General features: G+C 40.3%; 1 protein-coding gene across 1 annotated transcript in view; it reads left to right on the forward strand.

Annotated features, from left to right (window-relative positions):
• The window catches only part of LOC140205526 (uncharacterized), a 63,250-nt gene that overhangs the window by 19,285 nt on the left and 24,063 nt on the right, over positions 1 to 19,902 (forward strand). The window contains exons 2-4 of the mRNA XM_072273148.1: positions 5,169 to 5,355; positions 7,600 to 7,724; positions 9,646 to 9,712. Of these exons, the coding sequence (XP_072129249.1) occupies positions 5,203 to 5,355; positions 7,600 to 7,724; positions 9,646 to 9,712 (345 nt within the window). The 5' untranslated portion in view covers positions 5,169 to 5,202. The remainder of the gene's footprint in view (positions 1 to 5,168; positions 5,356 to 7,599; positions 7,725 to 9,645; positions 9,713 to 19,902) is intronic.

Below are 19,902 nucleotides of genomic sequence, written 5' to 3' on the forward strand. Positions count from 1 at the left end.
GGAGGGTCAGACACCCTGAGCCAATAGGCTGGTTTTAGACTTATTTCATAATTTACTGGCATAATTTACATATTACTATTTAACTATTTATGGTTCTATTACTATTTATTATTTATGGAGCAACTGTAACGAAAACCAATTTCCCCCGGGATTAATAAAGTATGACTATGATAGGGCAAAATTGCAGTCAATAGAATGAGTTGCAAAGTAAAAGGTGAACATAATCAAAAAATGCAAATACATGACTGAAGGTGTTATATTTGAATGTGCACTGTATATGGATAATGTAGATAGACCTACAGCACTGTTACGGATTGGTATGTATGATGTTGTAAGCATCACTGAATCATGGTTGGAAGAAAATTAAAGCTGGGAGCTTAATGTCCAGGAATAAACATTGTATCAAAGGGACAGACAGGAAGCCAGAGGAGGTGGCTGTGCTAGTAAAAAATGAAATCAAATCATTAGAAAGAGGTGTCATAAAGTCAGAAGAGTTGAATCGTTGTGGATAGAGCTAAGGAACCGCAAGGGTAAAAAGACCCTGATGGGAGTTATATACAGACCCCCAAGCAGTGGTAAGGATGTGGTCTACAAATTACAACAGGAGGTAGAAAAAGCAAGCCAAAAAGACAATGTTACAATAGTCATGGGGGATTTCAATATACAAGTAGATTAGGAAACTCAGGTTGGTGCTAGATTGCAAGAGTGGGGAATTCCTAGAATGCCTATGAGATTGCTTTTTAGAGCAGCTTGTGGTTGAGCCCACTTGGGAATCGGCTGTTCTGGATTGGGTGTTGGGCAATGCCCAAAACTGATTAGGGAGCTTAAGGTAAAAGAACCCTTAGCAGCAAGAGATCATAATATGATCGAATTCACCCTGAAATTTGAGCAGAAGCTGAAGTCAGATGTATCAGTATTACAGTGGAGTAAAGGGAATGATAGAGGCTTGAGAAAGGAGCTGGCCAGAATTGATTGGAAAAGAACACTGGCAGAAATGATGGCAGGGCAGAAATGGCTGGAATTTCTGGAAGCAATTCGGAGGCACAGGATATATACTTCCCAAAGAGGAAGTTTTCAAAAGACAAGATGACACAACCGTGGCTAACAAGCGAAGTCAAAGCCAACATAAAAGCCAAAGAAAGGGCATATTAAAGCAAAAATTAGTGGGGTTAGAGGTTTGAGAAGCTTTCAAAAAGCAACAGAAGGCAACCAAAAAAATCAATAAGGTAAAGGTGGAAGGTGAAAGTAAGCTAGCCAATAATATCAAAGAATATACCAAACGTATCTTCATGTACATAAAGTGTAAAAGAGAGACAAGAGTGAATATTGCACTGCTGGAAATCGATGCAGGATAGGTAGTAATGTGAGACAAGAAAATGGTGAATGGTAAGTATTTTGCATCAGTCTTCAGTTTGGAAGACACCAGCAGAATGGTATAAGTTCCAGGTGCCAGGGGTCATGAAGTGTGTGAAATTACCATTACTAGGGAGAAGGTTCTTGGGAAACTGAAAGGTCTGAAGGTTGATAAGTCAACTGGACCAGATGGTGTCCACCCCAAAGTTCTGAAAGAGCTGGCTGAAGAGATTATAGAGGCATTAGCAATGATCCTTCAAGAATCACTAGATTCTGGAATGGTTCCAGAAGACTGGAAAATTGTAAATGACACTTCACTTGAAGAAGAGAGAGAGGCAGAAGAAAGGAAATTATAGGCCAATTAGTCTGACATCTGTGATTGGGAAGATGTTAGAGTCAATTGTTAAGAATGTGGTTTGTGCAGGATTCCCTAAAGGTTAATTTTCAGGTTGAGTCTGTGGTGAGGAAGACAATTATGATGTTAGTATTCAGTTCAAGAAGACGAGAATATAAAAGCAAGGATGTGATGTTGAGACTTTATAAGACACTGGTGAGGCCTCACTTGGAGTATTGTAAGCAGTTTTTGGCCCCTTATCTTGGAAAGAATATGCTGAAACTGGAGAGGGTTCAAAGGAAGTTCATGAAAATGTTTGCAGGATTGAATGGCTAGTCATATGAAGAGTGTGACTATTGGAATGCTTCAGGGATTGGTGCTGGGCCATGATTGTTTTCCATTTATATGAATCTCTGGGTGATAATGTGGTAAACCTGATAATTAAAGTTGCAGATGACAAAAAGAACTTGTGTGAGACTAGACGCAAAGGCCATAGGTTTCATTAATTGATTTTTTTTGAGCAAACCCAGAAAACCTGGAGTGGATTTACTGTATCTAGATTAGAAGATAATTGATTTCTCAAGACATACAAAATTCTGAACCAACTCAGCAGGTGAGGCAGCAAAAAATGGAGAGAAATTATTTTCCTCCTGGGCAGAACTGGAAGAATGGATTTTCACACAAAAGGCAGGAGGAAAATTAATAGTTAACAGTTGGTGTTCCACATTGAGACTCTCCATCAGGACACAGTCATTTCCCTCCATTGATGCTGCCTAACCTGCTGAGTTCCTCTAGCGTTTTGTGTGTTGATCTAGATTTCCACTGCCTGCAGTCTCTCCTATGTCTCTGAAATGGATTTAGTCCTGGAGAGGATTATGCTGCACCAGCAGGTAAATGTAGGCTTCAAGAGGAGCCTTGGTCTCAAGACCCAGACCTTTTCCTCTGTGGGTCAGGTTTTGGGTCTCGGCCCCTGTGGCTTCCAATGGTCAATGTCTGTTGCTCCTGCTATTGGGTCATCATTCTAGTAGGTCGAAGGCATTGGATCTCATTAGGTTTTAAGACTGTATTTAGCCAGATAGAATGGCAGTCAGAAGAGGGGAATGCTGCTTCTGTCAGATATGGGAGTTCAAGAAGCAATTGAGGATCATTCTTGACTGTCTGGAAGACATGCATCTGGTTATAGCTCCTCTCAGACCGATGGATCAGCTAGAATTGCAGTTGGACTGACTGAGAATCAGACTGCAAACAACAGTGGGTTATAGATAATGGATGCAGGTTAGTTCGGGGAGGTGGTCATAACAAAGTCCCAGCCAAATAGCTGAAAAGAGGAAGAGTTGTAGCATTACTAATCCAGAAAAATGTGAGAGATGCACACAGTAAAGAAATACTGGAGAGCTCCTCCACTGGCAATATGGGGAGAGCTCAAAAATAAGAAAAATGCAATCACTCTGGGGGTTATCAGAAGCTGTAGGAGGCTAAATATGAATAAAACATGAAAGAAATTGGGGGGGCATAAAATATTCTTGGCAAGTAGGATTAAAGAGAAACCCAAGGTGGTGTGTGTGTGTGTGTGTGTGTGTGTGTGTGTGTGTGTGTGTGTGTGTGTGTGTGTATGTGTGTAAGGACAGTAAGATCCTTGTACCAATGTACAAGGGCATTTTGAGATCAAGAAGGAAGTGATGTTACTTCTTTTTAAAGAGTGTCAAAGTGGATAAATCTACCAAGGCCTGATGGGACCTATCCCAGGATACTAAGAGAGGCAAGAGGGGAGATTGCTGGGTCCTTCATGAAGATCTTTGCATCCTCTCATACAGAAGTGCAGTCCAGGAGGACTAGAGAATAGCCAATGCTTTTCCTCGCTTCAGAAGAGCAACAGAGATTATCCAGGAAGTTGTAGCTCCATGAGCCTTGCACCAGTGATCAGAACAATGCTGTATTCACTCAGCAGAAGACAAAGCTGTATTGTGGTCGACTACAGATTTCTGTAGCACTCGTGGACTCAGGGTCTAGGCTTTTTTTTTGTGTGGCTGTATTTTACTGATATTTTACATGTGTTTGCTATCTTGTACGTGCTATGTGTGCTTCGTGCTGTGTATGACTGTTGGTACTGTGTTTTGCATCTTTGCCTCGGAGTAACACTGTCTTGTTTAACTGTATTCATGTCTGGTTGAATAACTCTTACACTTGAATTAAATTCAGTTCAATTGAAGATAATGGAGAGGATTCTTAGTGATTAGATTTGCTCAAGTATGGAAATTCATGGGCTAATTAAGGACAGAGAAAACTATGCTGATCATATCATATTTTACAAACTTGCTTGAATTTCTTGAGGAGATGGCAAAGATGATTGATGAAGGTAGTGTAATTGATGCTGTGTCTCTATGGACTTTAGTAAGGCACCTGGCAAGGACCTTCAAGGTAGGCTGATGCAGATTAAGGTGCACAGTATTTTGGTCGCTCGTGGTAAGAATCGTCTTTCCACAAAAGAGGGAGTGTGGTGCTGCGGGGGTATTATTCTGCCTGGACTTCTGTGACAAGTGGTATTCCACAGGGGTAAGTGCAGGTACCTCTTTTGTTTCTGATGCAATTATAAATGACTTGGACAAAAGCATTGATGAACTGGTGACCAGAAGCACACATTAATCTGGAAACTATATGCACATACTCAGGTGAGTCAAGTGGTGGCATTGCAGCCAGTAAAGAAGGATGTGGACTGTTGCAGCTATAAAAGGAGAATTGCCAGTGATCAGAGTGTCTAAACTGACCTGATCTAATTGTATCAGCTATAAGAAGCAGGACAAACTTGGATAGTTTTCCCTGGAATGTAGGAGGCTGAGGGAAGACAAGAATAGAAGTTTATAAATAAGAGAGGCATGGATAGAGTAAATTGTCAGGATCTTTCTTTCAGGGTAGAAATATCAAATCCAGATAAATGCAAGGTGTTTGTAAATAACAAATGGTGGAAAGTATAAGTCATCCTATGTGCATCAGAAATGTAAGGCAAGTTAATAAAAACTACAGCAGAAAATTAATCATCTCAAAGAAGTGCTGATAGAACTGATGATGATAGTAAAATATTCTTTTTATGGTACTGTAATTGACAAAAGAATCAAAAATGATAAAGAATAAATTACAAGGCTCGGGGCTTTAAGTCAAGGGTGAATGTTACCGATGGGGTTGCCCTGCCTAGAACAAGCATGGACTCAATGAGCTGAGAGCCCTCCTAATGTGTTACAATGAGAATGTCATCTTCTCTTGGAGGAAAATAGTTCCTAAATAGGTAATACCAAAAATAAAGACAAATAGATCACAACTTGTCATAAAAGGAAGTAGAGAGACGTAGTGTTTTTGAATGCAGTTTAAAATCTCTTCATAACACCCTTAAAACTTTTGCATTTTGACCTCCTGTGGATGAATAAAAATAGCTACCATTAATCATATTGGTGCCAGACATAATCATTCATTCTGTCACTGTTTACAGGAAGTCCTGGAGAAGCCAGAATCCGAGGAAGAAGATGAGCATTGAAATCATTGACTTTGGCTCATTTGCCTTGGGTAAAGCTCAACCCTCAGACAATGAAATGAAACGATTATCCACAGAGTTCATGAGGGAATTAAATAAAAATGGATTTGTTTACCTCAAAAACACTGGAATAAAAGAAGAGCAAGTATGCATTTCAGTATCTCATTGTATATATTGGTCATACTTCTGCTGTATTTAATATGTACTGTAGGTGTGAACATCCCACTATTCAGGACATTTACAAAGACAGGTGTGTAAAAAGGGCCTGAAGGATCATTGGGGACCCGAGTCACTCCAACCACAAATTGTTCCATCTGCTACCATCTGGAAAATGGTAGCATAGCATAAAAGCCAGGACCAACAGGCTCCGGGACAGCTTCTTCCACCAGGCCATCAGACTGATGAATTCATGCTGACACAATTGTATTTCTATGTTATATTGACTGTCCTGTTGTACATACTACTTATTATAAATTACTATAAATTACACATTGCACATTTAGATGGAAACGTAACGTAAAGATTTTTACTCCTCATGTATATGAAGGATGTAAGTGATAAAGTCAATTCAGTATGCATGTTAAGAAAAAATGTGAGCAATCTTGGTCTGCTAAGTAACTATATGAGAGGGCAATTACTTTTCATTTACATATATGTTAAATTCACAAGAAAATTATGCAGCATGCTTACTCATCTGAGAAGATAACTCATTTATATGAAAATATATTGTATATAACATCCTTAAAAGTTTAAAATGCCATATGATAATTCACACATACAGTATAAAGTTTGATAAATGTCATCTGATGCAGTTAAATATCAGGTGCCATAAATCACATATGTTCCGAGCAATGGGTTAGAAGGCAGGAAAAGGTAGCTGTTAACTCATTGGATTGTGAGCTTGAGAATGGGAAATGATTTTGAATTGGGGCCCCAAAGAAATACTTTTTCCTCCAATCCTTCCCATATTATTCTACATTCATGGCGAAAGGGGTGGAAGATTTCTTTAGCAGCAACACTTTAGTGACCTTCCTGGGTTATTGGTAAATTGAAGATTGAATAGTGTGGGAAATACCACTAAGATTAATCTGAAAGAAGTTATCAACTTAAAGCTGTTTCACGTGTATGACTTCAATGGGAAAAATTCTTGGCCTTCAACTTATATGAATCTTGTCTGTAGATTTGCCTTCAATGGATGAAATTACAATATTGTACCTTCCTGGTGAAAGAGGTGTTACAAAAGCCAATGTTTAACTCCTCTGAGCTCAGTACAGAAGGATTATGGTGTGCAGTTACTCAAACAGTTGCAAAAAGGCAGCTTTAAGAATCCACATCCCATTCCCATTCTGACATGTCTATCCACGGCCTCCTCTACTGTAAAGATGAAGCCACACTCAGGTTGGGTATTCCGTCTGGGTAGCCTCCAACCTGATGGCATGAACATCGACTTCTCTAACTTCCGCTAGGCCCCACCTCCCCCTCGTACCCCATCTGTTACTTATTTTTATGCACACATTCTTTCTCTCACTCTCCTTTTTGTCCCTCTGAATATACCTCTTGCCCATCCTCTGGGTCCCCCCCCCCCGTCTTTCTTCCCGGACCTCCTGTACCATGATCCTCTCGTATCCCCTTTTGCCAATCACCTGTCCAGCTCTTGGCTCCATCCCTCCCCCTCCTATCTTCTCCTATCATTTTGGATCTCCCCCTCCCCCTCCAACTTTCAGATCCCTTACTCACTCTTCCTTCAGTTAGTCCTGACGAAGGGTCTCGGCCTGAAACGTCGACTGCACCTCTTCCTACAGATGCTGCCTGGTCTGCTGCGTTCACCAGCAACTTTGATGTGTGTAGCTTTAAGAACCTTCGTTTTTAACGTGTCATTGAATCAGAACTGTAGTGCTACTAGCTCTCTGGTTTTACCTGAGCAATTTCATGCTAATTTGTGGGGACAAATCCCAAGTACAAAATATAGAAATGAAGCTTATTATTGGCGTAGTTTCTCTCCTTCCTGTCACTATAAAATTTGCAAAGTTCTTTTGATAATTGATTGAAATCAGAATTTCCACAAAAAAAGAATGAAGAATGAAAAGGTCACAATGTTTTACAATATTGCTCTTTAAAACAACTGGATAAATTCTTATCCAAATTCTTCAGTTTTTTGTTCACAGTGAAATATCGTTTTTTATAAGAGCAGAAAAAAGAAACTGTGGAAAATGAAGATGCTGGAAAATGGAGAGGGATCTTTATGGTGATAGCAAATGTCATAGAACATAAAATGTCACAGAGTTGAGACACAGTAAATTAGCTTTTAACTTGCTCATACAAAAAATATTTATAAATATTTATTAAATCAATTATACAGAATTCATAATTCTAAACAATTGCTCCTCAGGTGTTTAGAACAATGGACAACTGCACAAAGTTCTTTCTACTTCCTAAGGAGACTAAACAACAATACGCCAGATCAAAAGACTCTGACATTCCACACCATGGATGGTATAAGTTTGAGACTGAGAGGTAATATTCCCAAAACTCCTCCTGAAGCATAACCCCAATTTTGACACTGGATCTACTCTTAGGGAATCAGACAGGGCAGGTAACAGAATTGTGTGTAGGGGGATATTTGGGATCTAGTGATAGTAATTCCATTAGTTTCAAGATTTGACTGGTAATCCCATACTGTAAAAGGACTAGGTGGGATACAGTTTGTCAAATGCATTCAGGAATGTTTCCTTAATTAGTACACAGAAGTCACAATATACTTGATTGGCTATTAGAGAATGAGACAGGGCATGTGGCAGAAGTTTGTGTAGGGGAAACACTTTGCATCTAGTGATCACAATGCCATTAGTTTCAAAGTAAATATATATATATATAAAAAAGATAGGTCTGGTCCATGAGTTGAGATTCTAAATTGGAGAAAGGCCAATTTTTATGGTATCAAAAATGATTGGGCAAGTGTGGATTGGGACAGGCTGTGTTCTGGCAAAGGTGTATTTGGTAAGGGGGTCCTTCAAAAGCAAAATTTTGGGAGTACAAAGCTTCTATGAACCAGTCCAAATAAAAGGTAAAGGTAACAAGTGTAGGAAACACGAAGCCCTGGTTAAGAGATGATTATAGAGTATAAGAAATGCAAAAGAACACTTAAGAAAAAAATCAGGAAGGCTAAAAGAAGGCATGAAGTTGCACAAGCAGGCAAGGTGAAGGAGAATCCTAAGGGATTCCATAGATATGTTAAGAGCAAAAGGATTGCAAGGAACAAAATTGGTTCTCTGGAAGATCAGAATGATAATCTATGTGTGGACCAAAAACTGATTGGGAAGATCTTAAATTAATTTTTTACACCTATATTTAATTAGGAGATGGACATAGAGTATATAGAAGTGAGACAAAGCAAAACACAATTTCATGGAACCTGTACAGATTTAAGAGGAGGAGATGTTTGCTATCCTGAGTCAAGTCGGGGTGGATGAATCCCCAGGGCCTGACAAGGTGTTCCCACAGACATTACAGCAATTGCCAGGGCAGTCACAGAGATAGTTAAATCATGCTGAGCAACAGGAGGGGTACCAGAGGATTGGCGAAGGCATGCTTGGTAAGTAGATAGTATTCAAAAGTGAGATTTTGAATAATAGGGTGAAGAGCAAGTCTAACAGGTTTTGAGAACTGTGGTTTTCAAGAGATATTGGGGCCATGGCTCAGAAGAAGAAGTTGGTGCATAGCCGGCATAGGTAGCAAAAAACAAATAACGCACTTGTGGAGAGTAAGAAATGCATTTGAAATCAGGAAGGTAAAAGAAGGCATAAAGTTGCTCTAGCAGGCAAGGTGGAGGAGATTCTCAGGGGATTCTACAGATATATTAAGAGCAAAAAGGTAGCAAGGGACAAAATTGGTCCTCTTGAAGATCAGCATGGTCATCTATGCATGGAGACGAAAGATGGGAGAGATCCTAAATGGATTTTTTCAACTATATTTAATTGGGAACTGGACACAGGCTCTGTAGAGCTAAGGCAAAACACCAGTGAAACCACAGACCATAGATGGATTACAGAGGAGTAGGTGCTGGCTCTCTGTGGCAAATTAGAGTGCTTAAATCAAAAAGACCTGATGGACCCAATCTTACAAAAGGTAAGCAAGATTGGTCCCAGCTAAATCCAATCCCAGACATTCACTACTAGTCACTTCCTGCCACCCTGAAAAAGGCCCTGGTCTAAAAACTCCTCAGCTATTTTTCATAGTTAAGTGTTTATGCACTTTAGTTTACTTTTCTCTTGGCAACTAAAGAATATTGGTGCAATACTTTCTCTATCAGTGGATTAGCTCGTAAGAGTTTTAATTCTGATAAAGTTGTATCATCTGTGAGATGAGTGGGAGAAATAGATTGCATAACAATTCTACATGTCTGTTTAAACAAATATAAATATTCTTCTTTTCACAGATTAAACAGAGAAAATTACATTGAACTGAAAGAAGCCTTCAATTTATCAGCTTTGACTCCAAGTGATGTAAGACCTCAGAATTCAGTTTGAGTTTGCTTCGGTATTCCATGTCATTGTTTACAGGCCAGAAATGAAGCATGTCCTGCTATGTCACTGGAGGAAATTTTACTCTCCAACATGTGCAAGCACGTGAAAATTGCAGAAAACCTTTCATTTTAGCCTAATATTCAAGTTTTCCAATACAAAAGGAAAAATAATGTAAAACAGATATGAAGTCAGGAAATTCTAAAAATAAGATTTGCTGGCCAAACAAGATTTGTGGAGAGTGAAATGGAGTTAACACCTCTGATCAATCACTGTATTTTGTTTTCTTTGCTCACCTCCAGGCCAACATGTAATATATTCTTGCAACCCTTTATAGTTTAAATTAGCCCAGAAGCTTAAGCATTGGTGCTTAGCACCGATGAGCAAAAATGCTCTTAACAGTAATCCTCAGTGATCGTGGTGTGACTTTCCCCTTTCTCAACACAGTTATTTATGCCATGCAACAATGAAGACTTCAGTTTAGATGAACATTTAAAAAATTGCTGGGATGAGTCATTTAGAAATATTCAAAGTTTAACACAATATGACAATATAAACAGATTTCAACATTCACATTGCTAAAGCAAAAGCTTAAATATAAAAGAAATATTAAAATATTTTAGAAATACTTGACTTTAGAATATTCATAGAATGAACATTCTAGGTCTAGAAAATTGTTTTAATGCTACTTAATTTGCTGGGCATTAGTCATATGCTCTTACTAACTCACTTGAACTTTGAAAAGAAGTGTAGAACAATTAGGTTTGAATTGGTGCTGGTTCAAAATCAATCCTAGTTCAGGATCCGAGGATATTTCCAATGGAGAAGGCTGCAAACAATGCATCTTTTGAAGGAGTCTGGATGCAGCTTTAAAATTTGCAGGTTTTTCTCAAAGAAGAATCCAAAGTTGCTGTCAATTACAAATCATACTGATGGTCACCACAGATAGTCTGACATCCCAGAGCTACTTCAAAATTCAGAGACCTGCAGGAGCAGAAATTGCCTTCCAGCTATTGTTGTGTAATGCCCTGGTTCATTTTTTTTATTACTGTTATGCTGCGTATATTTCATTTTGTGCTGTTCTGTGCAAGCTGCTTGTTTTCCACTTACGTTTGGGTTAATGTTGAAGATGAGTGATGAGGAGACAGGTCTGTATCCAAATTAGGATGGTCGAATTGAAGGGGAAGTTTCTCTGGTGAGGGACACTCAGGCTGGGCTTGGGGTTGTTTTCTCATGTGGTTTGAGGAAACGGAAGAGAGAAGACGCCAGAGAGAAAAGAAGAGGTCATAGGATTCGACCCGGAGCAGGACCGGGGTGAGATCGGTTGAAGATCGGTGACCTGTGGGAAGCCGTGAGCTCCAACTTGTGCATCTTAGACTGTTGCATTAATCTGGGCCCTTTTCTTTTTTTGTTTCTTTTCTTTACTAACCCTTTAGTCAAATTAAGAATTATAAAGCTAAATCTTTTAATTGTATGCAATGTACTATCTGTTTTTTCGTGGCACTCATTTGTAACAGGGTACCGAATTACTCAGCATCCACACAGACAGGGGGTTTGGGGTGGGCTCACGCCTCAATCTCACACGTTTGGCGGGACTGGAGATTGTCTTCCCTAGACTCACGCAGCCAATGGAACCAGAGTGTTTCATTGTGGGGGCTCACCCAGGATCGATTTTGTTGGATGCTGTGTGATACTTTATACTTTATTGTCGCCAAACAATTGGTACTAGAACATACAATCATCACAGCGATATTTGATTCGGCACTTCACACTCCCTGGATTACAAATATTAAATATTAAAGATATTAAAATAGTTAAAATTAGTAAATATTAAAAAATTAAGTTATAAATCATAAATAGAAAATAGAAAAATGGGAAGTAAGGTAGTGCAAAAAAACTGAGAGACAGGTCCAGATATTTTGAGGGTACGGCCCAGATCTGGGTCAGGATAAGTTCAGCAGTCTTATCACAGTTGGAAAGAAGCTGTTCCCAAATCTGGCCGTACGAGTCTTCAAGCAGGGGAACAGCCGGTATTGTTTGTTATAACTGTGGTGAAGAGTGACACTTCAGGTGGGAGTACAAACGATAGGAAACCCCTTAGAGAGTGAGCCCCAGGTATCTAAGCAGAGAGAGTTGTCGGGAAACTTAGAAGAGACCCAATGAGGAAACAGCCCGGCACCTCGGGGGGGAACACGTTCCCAGCAATATATCAAGGAACACCATGAAGCAAAAAACCCTATTCCTGAAGGCTTAGTGGGACCAAGCACCAGGATATTGCTATGGATAGAGGGGTTTTATGCTAGAACCATACTTGACGCAGGGTCACAGGTCACTTCGCTGTACCATTCATTTTACAACTGGTATTTGACACATTTACTATTTACACAACTCAGTGCACTAGAGAGCTGGAGTCTTAGTGCAGGTGATTGTCCGTATGATGGTTGTTTGTCAGTGAAGCTGGAGTTTTCGGAGGCAGATATGGTAGTGGCTGAGGTCCTTGATATTTTAGTGCTGGTTTGTCCGGACCCCGTTGAGAAGGGCGGAGATTCAGTTCTTCTGGGGACAAATACTCGTATTGCGAGGAGACTAATTGGAGCCTGCAAGAAGAGAACTGGAGAGAGCTTTCTGAAAACATTGTCCATTCACCTGGTATTTCGAGCTGCTTTCGAGGAAATGTATAGCCACACTGGGCCAGATAATGTGCTTAGATGAGGGACTGTGGTGGATGCTCCAGAAGACCATGAAGAGGAGTTGGGTGTGCCTGCTGGGGTATTGGTGAGGCTCGAACTGCAGAAGCCCTCAGTTGTACGGGTGAACAGGATGGCAGTGATTGTCAGGAACGCTACGAAGAGGGAGGTCACCTTCAAGTGGGGGATGCCCCTGGTGCACCTCTTCCTGGTGACAGTAACATCTAGTATCCCTCTGAGACAAGTCGGGGAGAAACTATCTGCAAAAGGGGGAAAGTTCACAGCCAAGTCATTCAACTTTGGGGACTCCCCAGTACCTGCAGGTTGGAAGAGGAAGTTGGTAGAGAAGATGTTGAAGCTGGAAGGTGTCTTTTCCACTGACGAGTTTGATGTGGGTTGTTCCAAGAGCACTCGTCACACTATCCGGGTGACCGAAGACACCCTGTTCAGAGAGAGGTCGCAGTGACTGGCCCCTGCACAGGTGGAAGAAGTTTGGCAGCATTTATAGAAGCTGAAGGAAGCTGGGATCATCACTGAGTCCAGAAGCCCCTGTGCGTCCCCAATAGTAGTGGCCAGGAAGAAGAATGGGAAGGTACGGACGTGTGTGGACTATTGAACTCTGAACAGGTGTACTGTCCCCAACCACTATACATTCCCGAGGATCGAAGACGCACTGGCCTGTCTGAGTGGTGCAAAATGATTCAGTGTGCTGGACTTGAGAAGTGAATATTACCAGATACCCATGAATGAGGCTGACAAAAAGAAGACAGCATTTATATGTCCACTGGGATTCTTCCAGTTTGAAAGGATGCCTCAGGGCATATCAGGAGCCCCTGCAGCTTTCCAGCATGTCATGGAGAAAATGGTGGGAGATATGAACTTGCTTGAGGTATTGGTGTACCTGCATGACCTCATAGTGTTTGGGTCCACTTTGGAGGAACATGAAGTGAGACTATTGAAGGTGCTGGGCTGCCTGAAAGCTGAAGGGTTAAAACTTTCCCTGGACAAGTGCCAGTTCTGCAAGATGTCTGTTAACTATGTTGTGCACATAGTCTCAAGAAATGGAGTAGTTACAGATCCATATAAGATAGAGGTGGTGACCACACGGCCAAGCCCCCAGACTGTGAGTGCCTTACACTCATTTCTTGGGTTCTGTAGGTACTATCAGAGGATCGTGAAGGACTACACAAAAGTGAGTCACCCTTTAAATCAGCTGCTGTGCGGTTACCATCCCTTGGGGAAGAAAGGTAGAAGGACAAAAGGAGAGCAAGATGGGATGCGAAATCTGGAGAGGCCTTTCTGTCGTTGAAGGAGCTGCTGACACAAGTGCCTGTGCTGGCTTTTGCAGACTCCCAATTCCCATATGTGCTGCATACAGATGCCAGCAGAGAGGGTTTAGGGAGTGGGCTGTATCAGGATCAGGGCACAGGGTTGAGATCTGTTGCGTTTGTCAGCTGGAGTCTGTCACCCTCTGAGAAAAACTATCCCACGCACAAGTCGGAGTTCCTGGCATTGAAATGGGCTGTGGTGGATAAGCTGAGTGACTACCTCTCTGGTGCCAAGTCTGAGCTGAGGATTGACAACAATCCCCTAGCTTATATCCTGACCTCGGTGAAATTGGATGCTACAGGCCATCGGTGGTTGGCAGTGCTGTCTGCCTATGATTTCAGCCTGAAGTACTGGCTGGAAAGTCGGAACATTGATGCTGCTGCTTTGTCCCGAGGTGCGCACGAAGGGCTGGACAGGGACAGAGAGTGGGAGAGCGTTCCTGCCCCGGGAGTGAAAGCCATGTGCCAGTTTGCCATCACGGTGAAGGCAAAGGGAAGGCAAGGATAGGATCGAGTGGTAGATCAACTGGGAGCTTCTGATGACACCATTCCACAAGCTTACTGTAACCTGACTGCTCTGAAGATAAACCGCATACCGAAATTGAGTCCCAGTGAAGTGGCAGCTGCTTAGTGGGATGACCTGGGCATCGGTACCATTTGGACAGCAGTTGAAAAAGGAGAGATGGCCCAAGCGGAGAGGACGAAACACACTGCAGTGTCTCAATTACTGAGAGAATGGCCCAGACTGGTGTTGAGGAACCAGATTCTATACTGGGTTATGTTGCCTCCGGACCAACCTGGGCGTTCTCAGCTGGTTCTGCCTGTGAATTATTGTTGAAGTCACTTCATGATGATTCGGGACATTTGGGGGTTGAATGAAACCAGAGGTCGAAGATTACTGCATGTCGTGCATTCCATGCATATGGAGGAAGACGGTGCCTATGGGGGCCGCTTGCAGAGTGTGGGGCCCCTTGACTTGGTGTGTATGGAATTCCTGTTGATAGAGCCAGATGCCAAGAACATGGCGAATGTCTTGTTCATCACAGATCACTACACCAGATATGCAAAAGCTTTCCCTACCAAGGATCAGAGGGGATCCACTGTGTCCAAAGTGTTATGGGAGAAGTATTTCATTTATTATAGCCTCTCCAAGCGGACACATAGTGATCAGGGACGGGATTTTGAGAATAGGCTCATACATGTGTTACTGAGTATGCTTGGAGTCGAGAAGTCAAGGACTACACCTTATCTTCCACAGGGTGATCTCCAGCCAGAGAGCTTTAATCGGACTTTGCTCAGAACCTTGGAGATCAGCAAAAAGAACAAGTGGAGTCAACATATTGGACACCTGGTCCACTGCTACAACAGTGCATGAAATGAAGCTACTGGGTACTCAACATATTATCTGATGTTTGGGCGCAAGGCGAGGTTGCCCAACAACCTTTGTTTTGGGACTGGCAAGGAAGATCTACCACCAAAGACCTGTCTGAAGTATATGCCTGGGAAGTTCCACCTGCTGCTCAATGGAGTAACATACAAATTCTGTGGCTGCCTTTAATTCCTCCTTTTCCCCAGTTTAATCCTTGAATTATTCAACTTTTATTTTCTGGATCTTGGAGGAAAATAGCGGTTATTATGTCATATCCTTTAAGAAGTGGAAAACACCCTTTGAACCCAGTAATGGAAAGGGAAAAACTTCGAAAGAAAAATCAGAAGACATGCCTGTCTGGGCTGAGCATTTGGAACGTATGTTGATGGATCTCAATAATAAAATGGATAATAACACTCCTGAGTTGAAGTCGTTCCGACAGAGTTTACAGACTATTGAGGAAAATATTCTTTCCCTGAATACTCAGCTTAAAGAATCGAAATGTCAGATTGCGGATATTTCAACCCGACTGGAACAGGCTCAACGCAAAATTGTCGATTTAGAGGCAAAGTCTCGAAGAAACAACATTCGTATTTTAGGTCTTCCAGAAGGTTCAGAATCTGGAGATCTATTGGATTATTTTGCCAATATGTTTTAATCTCTGTTCCTGGATATTCTATCTCAGCCTCCCGATATTGAAAGAGCTCACAGAATTTTAACTGCTTCAGGTAAAGCTCGACCAATTTTAGTCAACTTTCTTCGCTTTAAAGTTAAAGGCCAAATTATAAAATATGCAAGAAAACAAAAAGTTTTTTAATTTAACGGTTCGGAGATCCGTTTTAATGAAGATTATCCTCGGGAAGTTATGCAACAACGGATTAAATTCATACCGGTCATGAAGATTGCTTACGAAAAAACTCTGTTTCCATCCCTGAGATACCAGTGAGATTAAAGCTATTCCCTAAAGACTCTACTCCTCGTGTCTTCTTGGATCCCCAAGCGGCATTGGATTTTGTCAATTCTATTGTGGAATTGTCTGATGCATGAAAGATATTAGAGTCTCTGAATAATTCTCTGAAAGAAAACAGGTTTTTGAAGATCTCGGTATGCTGAATATATATTTTGATCGATGGATTACTTAAAGAAGAGGTGGTTTTCTTGGTTTGATTAAAGAATGACTTTTTTTTCCGAAGGCTGTTTCATACACGGAATGAATTAATACAGCGGACAGATTGTGAACTGGTTTGATTATCTGTTTCTATTTTTCTTTTTCTTTGTTAATTAAGTGATAGGTTGCTTGCAGTTTATATAGATTTTTTTTATTTTTTGGAGTGTTTAGTAATAGATAATTAGCTTTAATTCTTTTGTTAAATAAGGTAGTAAGTTAAAGAATAATGGCGCGGCTTTTCTCTCTTAAGAGATTAAACTGTTTGGGTTAATAGTATTGTTTTGGCGCCTTTGGATACTGTCGTTGCATTCCTTTAGCTTATGTTCATTGATTTAGTATAAACTTTTTTTTTCTTTGCTGGGCTTTTTTTATCTTAAGGTTACGTATTTTCTTTGTAAGGGGGAGGGGGGAATTGGGAGAAAAAACTTAATCATTATGTAAACTGAGCAGCACGCAGAACCCCGTTCTTATGTCTTTTTTCTTGGGGATGCCTTCTGGCTTTTTCTTTCTTTCGCCGGGTTTTCTTCCTTGGGGATGGTGGGATGTTTGGGGGTATTTTTGTATCTTGGGGTTTATTCTGGGATTTTTGTTTCACACACACTTTTTGTATTTTGTCCCATTATGGAGTTCCAGAGCATGTGTGTATGTCCATCACCGCCATCTTTGATTAGCCCACGATGGTATGCGTGTGTTGTCGTGTTCAGAATAATATCCAATGGTATTTAAACAGATAAACGTTATTAGATGGAATGTACGTGGCTGGAATCACCCTATTAAGCAAAGGAAGACATTTAAAGTTATTAATCGATTCCAGCTCGATACAATTTTTGCTCAAGAAACGTATATCAGAATGGGCGATCAAAATAGATTTTTTAAAACATGGAAGGGCCTTCAATGTCATGCCACTTGTCAAAATAAAACAAAGGGAGTATCTATTTTTATTAAATCTAATATTTTATTTATTCAAGAAGACATTGTTTCAGATAATAATGGTAGATTTTTAATTATTAAAGGAACTATTTATAATAGAAAAATTGTCCTGGTTAATCTATATGGACCTAATGTAGATGATCCTCCTTTTTTTAAAAATGCATTTGGTTTATTACCAGACTTAAATGAATATATGCTGCTGATGGGAGGTGACTTCAACTGTTGCCTAAATCCTTTGATTGAGTTCAACCAATCAGCAGCTTCTGAGTCGTTCAGCAACACATATTAATTCCTTTTTAACTGATTATGGTTTGATAGAAATCTGGAGAAATTTACATCCTAATGACAGAGATTATTCTTTTTATTCACATGTTCATAATAAGTATTCGAGAATTGATTATTTTATAGCTGATTTCCGATTTTTGTCCAAAGTTCAGAAATGTGAATATGATGCTATTGCAGTCTCGGATCATGCGCCTTTAAGTTTAACTTTCGTGTTAAATGATGTTAGTAATGTAAACTTGCCTTGGCGCTTTCCAGAAAATTTATTACAAAGTTCAGACTTTATTAAATTTATATAGATTCATATAAAAGAGTTCTTTCTTTTTAATAATACGGGAAATGTTTCGAAATTGATTATATGGGATACACACAAAGCATATTTGCGAGGTCAGATAATATCTTATTTGGCTAAATTTAAGAAACAGAAAAAAACAGAATTAGATAGAATTTCCAAACTAATTAAAGATCTAGATAATACTTATGCAATTTCTCCTAATGTTGATCTATTTTAACAAAGGGTTGAACTTCAATCTCAATATAATTTACTATTATCCGATTGAAAAAAATTTGCTTAAATTAAAAAGTCAATTTTATATGTCTGGAGATAAAAGTAACAAGCTATTAGCATCTCAATTTAAAACAGTTAGAGCTAAAAGACAAATTTTAAAAATTCGTAAGAGAGATGGTAGTTTAGCTTGTAATTATGAAGATATTAATAAAATTTTTCAAGACTATTACAGTGAACTCTATAAATCTCAGTTTCCAGCTCACCCTTCTAGTATGTATGCCTCTTTACAAAAGATTGATTTTCCTAGAATATCTGTTGAAGATCAGCAAATTCTTGATGCTCCTTTTACTGAAAGAGAAATTCAGAAAGCTATTCTTTCAATGCAATCTGGTAAAGCTCCTGGATTGGATGGTTTTACTGTAGGATTTTATAAAAAATTTGAACATTTGCTTACTCCTTATATGTTGGAAATGCTTCAAGATTCTTTTATGTCAGGAGAGTTACCTTCCACATTTTATGAAGCTTCTATTTCCTTAATCCTTAAGAAAGATAAAGATCCTACTGATTGTGCTTCATATAGACCTATTTCATTATTAAATGTAGGTGCCAAAAGTCTTTCAAAAATAATGGCTAATCGGATGGAGAATATACTAGCTAAAATTACCTCTCAGGATCAAACAGGTTTTATAAAAGGCCGTTATTCTTTTTCTAATACTCGGAGATTGTTAAATATTATATAGTAATCCCTCTCTAAGACTCCCCAAAGTGCTGTTTCTCTAGATGCTGAAAAGGCATTTGATAGAGTTGAATGGAAATATCTATTTAAAGTTTTAGAGAAATTTGGCTTTGGTACTGTTACGTACCCCGTAACTGGGTTGCCAAACCAGCAGAAGTGGATCACTCAGTTGGAGTCTGGATTACTAGAACTAAGAAAGTTTTATTAAAGAAACAAGCAACACAGTACTCTAATCAAAAGGATAATGAATGCAACAGTTCAGCAATGATAAACATACATGTACACAGAATTAAGATAACAGGATCAATCAAGCTCTATCGCTGTCTAGGGGTAACTGCCCAGTTTCAAAGTGACGCAAAGTTCAGTTCAATTTAGTTCAGTTCACAGTAATTGCTGCCGTGGCGATGGACAGTGGGGGGAAGGAGAGAGAGAGCAAAAACGAATGAATATTCAAACGACTTCCACACAGACCTTTGCAGTCAGCTTTCAGGCGAGCCCTTTGTGATGTCATCTGAGGTCACCGACCGTGACCTCTCTGTTTCCAGATACGATCGTTTCCCTGCGGTGAACCCGGCACCCAGGCAAGGGTGGACACACACCAGGTTCCCACCGATCGTGCCTTTCCACCCTGAGCGTCTATGGCTTGATCCCGCGACCAGCCGTCCAAAAGCTTCCCACCGACTTGTGAGAGGCGCACCGCTTCCAGGGTCTCGTTACCTCGGGTGTCGTGTGTGTGTTGCCTTAGCCAACCTGTCCCTTTTTATCCCCCTGCTGGGGTATCGCCTGTCCATCACTTCAAACAGTTCAGGGTTCAAAGGGGGAGCCGATCTTGACAGCTCTCCTTCCGTTAAACTCTCCCGTCCCTTCATTACACATCTCCAAATGCTGCTCCATTGTTTTCCTTATCTCTCTCTCCTGAAGACAGGTGGTAGACCAACTGCTGATCCCACTGGTGCCAGCACAGGACAGCTACATCTTAATCTATGTGTATTCTTGTCACACTTCCCCCCCCTTTAAGGATTTTTACCAGGGGTAAAAATTACAAACATGAATGCATTATTTGATACACACAAATATACATCTTTGTCAGCTATTTCGCTAATACAGCGAGTTTGAAGTTGTCAACACCTGACAGACAGTCAGCCATCACATTTTCTGTTCCTT

Source organism: Mobula birostris, chromosome 11 (assembly GCF_030028105.1).
Source record: "Mobula birostris isolate sMobBir1 chromosome 11, sMobBir1.hap1, whole genome shotgun sequence".
Taxonomy (NCBI): Eukaryota; Metazoa; Chordata; class Chondrichthyes; order Myliobatiformes; family Myliobatidae; genus Mobula; species Mobula birostris.